The sequence below is a fragment of the Saccoglossus kowalevskii genome, chromosome 12 (genome assembly GCF_978046115.1).
Source record: "Saccoglossus kowalevskii chromosome 12, keSacKowa6.1, whole genome shotgun sequence".
Lineage (NCBI taxonomy): Eukaryota > Metazoa > Hemichordata > Enteropneusta > Harrimaniidae > Saccoglossus > Saccoglossus kowalevskii.
In genome coordinates this window covers 2445614-2450869 of record NC_140652.1, presented here as the reverse complement: position 1 = coordinate 2450869, position 5256 = coordinate 2445614, and the positions used below count along the sequence as shown (strand labels likewise).

The window sequence follows — 5256 nt, the reverse complement described above, 5'->3', positions numbered from 1 at the left end:
CACTAGCTAACTGGGCATTATCAAAATACATTCATTTTACAGCAAAAATAGAATATCATAACATCTCCCCCATACAACAAAGAACGCTTTTCTAAAGAAATGCGTTCTTCAAACTACAAATCCAAACTATTAATGCAATTTTACATAACAAATCTCAAACTCGTGATAAAGCATCAGCTAATACATTATCTTTTCCAGCTATATGTACTATTTTCAAAGAGTATGGTTGTAGCATCAAACTCCAGCGAAATAAACGATGACTCTTGGTTTTAAATTTTTCCAAAAACACAAGTGGAATATGATCCGTATAAATGGTGGTAGGACCATTGCCATTCGTCACATATATCTCAAAATGTTGGAGAGACAATACCAAGCTCAAAGTTTCCTTCTCAATTGTAGAATACCGTTTTTGGTGTACATTTAATTTTCTTGAAAAATAACTGGTTTCTCAACCCCAAAGTCATCTTCCTGGAGCAACACTCCCCCAACGCCAATATCACTAGCATCAATCGCTAAACTAAAAGACTTGCTGAAATTTGGAGCAGCCAAAATGGGCTCTTATTAACACAGCTTTAATCTTTGCGAATGCCTGTTCACATTCATCTGCCCAAATAAACTTCACCTTCGTACTTAGCAAATTGGTAAGTGGAGCCACAACCTCACTATAGTTTGCCACAAACTTTCGATAGAAACCAGACATGCCCAAAAATCTAAGGATTTCTCGTTTTGATTTTGGAGCCGGAAAGTTGACAATGGCTTTAACCTTGGCCAGTCGTGGCAACACTTTACCTTGACCTATGACATGACCTAAATAAGTCACCTTAGCTTTAGCAAACTCACTTTTGGTCAAGTTTACAACCAAATTGGCCCATGTGAGCTTTTCGAACAATTTTCTGAGATGGAGCAAATGACTTTCCCAATTTTCACTATAGATGACCACATCATCAATATACACAACACAATTTGGTACACCTTGTATTACTCTATCCATTAGGCGCTGGAAGGTTGCTGGAGCGTTTTTCATGCCAAATGGAAGCACTTTACAATGAAACAAACCGTCAGGCGTGACAAAGGCTGATATTTCTTTGGCCTTATTAGTCAGAGGAACCTGCCAATAACCTTTAAGTAAATCTACCTTACTGATGTACTTTGCTTTCCCAACTTTGTCAATGCAATCTTCAATTCTGGGAAGAGGATAAGAGTCAGTAACAGTTAAAGCATTTACCTTACGGAAATCAATACAAAATCAAAGACCCATCAAAATCTCAAAGACCCATCAGGTTTGGGGATGAGAACAATGGGAGAACTCCAGCTACTCTGACTGGGTTCGATTATATCATGCTGTAACATGTACTGAACCTCCTTCCTCACCTTTGCCAACTTATCAGGGTTGAGTCTGTATGGAGCCTGCTTAATGGGGATAGCCTCACCGACATCCACATCATGCCAAGCCAAAGTGGTACGACCCAATTCATCAGAACACAAATGTTGAAATTCAAAAATCAACTCGCAAAAACTTTCTCTTTGAGGCTCGGGTAAATAGCTCAACAAAGACGACAAGTTGGATAAGGTCTCAGAATTGGATAATACAGCAGTTTGTGGATCCAGTTGTGACATATCAAACTCTCCAGGATCAGGATCATCTTCATTTTCATCTTCGCACTCAAAAGTCTGATTACCAGAACCAACTACACCTGTCATCTTGGGGGGTTCTCCCTTACAATCAAAATACTTCTTTATCATGTTAACATGACAAACTCGTTGATGTTTACGGCGATCAGGGGTACTGATTAAATAATTGACCTCACTAAGTTTCTTTTTAATCTCATAGGGCCCACTAAACTTAGCAGCTAATGGCTCACTCACTAGCGGTAATAATACTAAGACCTTTTCACCTGGACTAAACTGGCGTGCTTTTGCATTTCTATCAAACTTCTTCTTCATAACATTCTGGGACACCTTAAGATGTTCAGCAGCCGTCTCGCCTGCTTTAAAAAGGCGTTCTCGAAACTTGCATATATAATCTAACATATTGGTCTCTGGCTCAGCAACTAGAAACTGTTCTCTTAGAAGCTTCAGGGGACCCCTGACATTATGACCATACACAAGTTCAAATGGACTAAACCCTGTAGAGTCACTGGGAGTGTCCCTAGTAGCAAACAATACAAGGGGTATTCCCTTATCCCAATCCTCCGGACACTCTGTACAGTATGATCTGAGCATGTTCTTCAAAGTTTGATGGTACCTTTCTAATGCTCCCTGAGACTGAGGATGATAAGCAGAGGATTTAAGCTGACTCACCCCCAGCTGATGCATAACCTCCTGAAATAGCCCAGACATAAAGTTTGACCCTTGGTCAGACTGAATTTCTTTAGGAAGCCCATACCTTGTAAAAAAATGCACCAATGCCTCCACCACTACCTTAGCAGTTATAGTTTTCAAAGGCACTACCTCAGGATACCTAGTGGCCATATCCATGATTGTTAACATAAAACGAAAACCTGTCTTGGTTCTAGGCAATGGGCCAACACAATCAACCAACACCTTACTGAATGGCTCACCAAATGCTGGGATAGGCACCAAAGGGGCAGGCTTAATAGCAGGCTGGGGTTTTCCTACAACCTGACAAGTATGACACGTTTTGCAGTAGTCAACCACGTCTCTATGTAATTTGGGCCAGTAAAAATGTGCCATTATTCTGGCATCAGTCTTTCTTATACCCAAGTGCCCAGCCACAGGGATAGAATGAGCTATTCTAAGTATCTCATGCTGATAAGAGTGAGGCACCACTATTTGGTGAACTACCGTCCAGTCCTCATCAGCTGGGGAACTGGGAGGTCGCCACTTCCTCATTAAAACACCATCCTTCATGTAACAACACTTCGGAAGATTTTCAGCCTCATTCTCACTCAATGCACTCGCCATTAGCTCTTTCAAGGTGCAATCTGCTTCTTGCTGCTCTACTAGTGAAGAGTGACTGAAGTCAGTCTTAATCTCACTACCATCCTTCAAATCACCAAAGAAAGTCTCCGCTAACCACACACCAGAGTCTTCCTTCACTACCTCTGACACCAGCTCATCCTGTCTCTCCTTACTAGTTTGTGACCTAGTAACAACACACGCAGGGAATATACCAGGATATAATTCAAGCAACTCTTCAGTCTTGTCATTAACCACAGGCTTACAAGAAACCACGGGGAGTACACTCACCTTACCCCCAGCCAGGTCATTACCCAGTAGAAAAGTAACGCCCTCTATCGGCAAGGACTTGACCACACCAACAGTCACATCTCCAGTGACCAAATCAGACCTCAACTTGACATTATACAAGGGAACAGACTCATAACCACCTCCAATACCCTGAACCAGCACACTGGCATCTGTATTTACATTATCTAAAGGTAATACACCAGCCAACATTAAAGACTGAGCTGCCCCAGTGTCTCTGAGTATAACTACAGGCTTACTATCACTAACCTTACCAAGGGATACCTCACCCTTTGACACGAAGTTTTTATACTCTTCAGGTACATCAAGAATTCCACATCTTTTTCCAGGCATGGCTGAACTCCCTACTACTTTCCTAACAGGGTCTCTAACCCTGGCAAATGCTACTGGCTTTCTCCACTGCCTCTCATTCTTCAACTTGAAACACTCTGCCCTCACATGCCCTGGCTTCTTACAATAGTAACAAAGAGGTTTTTCCCATACTCTCTTGTTCTCAGCTGGTTTAGGTGTTACAGACTGACTTTTAGTACTCTCACCACTAGCCTCACCGTCCAATGCACCATTAGCACCACGGGAACGCCTATTATTCCATCTGGAGGAATAGGACTTTACACTCTTCTTATGGGTTAATTCATAATCATCGGCCACAGCAGCTGCATTTCTAATATTTTTCACTTTATGCTCATCAAGGTGGGTTTTAATATCTAGGGGAATGCTATCTTTGAATTCCTCCAACAACACTACCTCCCGTAAACTACAAAAATCTTTCTCTGCCTGGAGGGACCTATACCATTTATCAAAAACTAGCTCTTTCTCCCTAGCAAACTCAACAAATGTTTGCCCACAAGTATGCTGCAAATGCCTAAATCTCTGTCTATAAGCTTCGGGCACTAATTCATAGGCTGACTGAACTGCAGCTTTCACAAATTCATAATCGGAATACTGCTCCTCATCAAGAGTGGAACATACTTCGCTAGCTTTTCCAGTAAACACGCTATGCAACAACAAGGTCCAATAACGTTCAGGCCATGCAAGTCGTTTGGCAATTTTCTCAAATGACAAAAAATAGGTATCCACGTCCTGCTCTTGAAATCTCGGTACTAGTTTAATTTCCCGAGCCATATCAAATTCCTGAACTTTACCACCACCATATCTAAACCCAAACTCTGACCCACTAGGACCACTTTTATTAAGTTCCTGCTCTAATCTCATCTTTTCCAACTCAAAATTTCTTTCCTTTTCCCTTTCTTGTCTTTCCTTTTCCCTTTCCCGTTCTTGTCTTTCTAATTTCTCTTTTTCCCATGCTATCTTAGCTAGAAGTACCTGGCTGTCAACAGACATCTCTTCCTCCTCTTCCTCCTCCTCCTCAACTAACCGCAAATGTTCACTTAATACTCGCACCATCTTAGATTTCAACATACCTGACAGTGTTTCACCAATACCTAGGTATTCCCCAAGGGCCTTCAACTCATCTTTGCGCAATGCCTCTACATCTTTAACACATACACTGGCAGATTTCAGAAAACTTTCAGCATTAAACTCTACACTAGAAGTCATGATTGGAGAGGTGTCAGATACAATATTTTACAATACAAATATTACGCAAATAAGACTCGAATGCACCTTAGCCCTAAAATAAAAGGTATCAAAACAATATCCAAAATTTACGCAATATAATAGAGTGACCAATTATATACCCACAATATTCATCAAATATATTCAATAGTAAGCAAATTATCAGTATGCTTTGTTTGACCTGTTACAGAAATACGACAGTACGGATCAATACATACCCATGGTACGTAACCAAACAAAATTCAGTACAATTTAAATTCATTAGTACGGCCACCAAACGCAATTCAAGCATTTATATATTAGAATGTACCATAACAATTCGTGTCGTATCCTGGCACGCTCGCCAATTTGTTACGAACGGGAATACGAGATAGTCTCCCGCGAACCTGGCTGCCAATATCTCGCACTCCAGAACGCAACACTAAAGGTCAAACAAAGGCACACAGTCAGGAT

At 41.1% G+C, this 5256-nt stretch overlaps 1 protein-coding gene across 1 annotated transcript; it reads right to left on the bottom strand.

The window, feature by feature from the left end:
* Positions 1-517: 517 nt before the first annotated feature.
* Positions 518-4785, bottom strand: LOC100372062 (uncharacterized). Its single transcript, XM_006813776.2, has 2 exons — positions 1372-4785; positions 518-1225 (listed from the first exon to the last, which is right to left on the bottom strand). Exons 1-2 carry the CDS (start codon positions 4783-4785, stop codon positions 518-520), a joined length of 4122 nt encoding a protein of 1373 aa, XP_006813839.2.
* Positions 4786-5256: the final 471 nt, after the last annotated feature.

Excerpts from the sequence above, each read along its gene's own strand:
- LOC100372062 (XM_006813776.2), bottom strand. The coding sequence starts at position 4,785 with ATGACTTCTAGTGTAGAGTTTAATGCTGAAAGTTTTCTGAAATCTGCC. Across the intron at positions 1,226-1,371 it reads ACCCTGATAAGTTGGCAAAG|GTAAATGCTTTAACTGTTAC; the intron begins GTGAGGAAGGAG and ends GATTTCCGTAAG.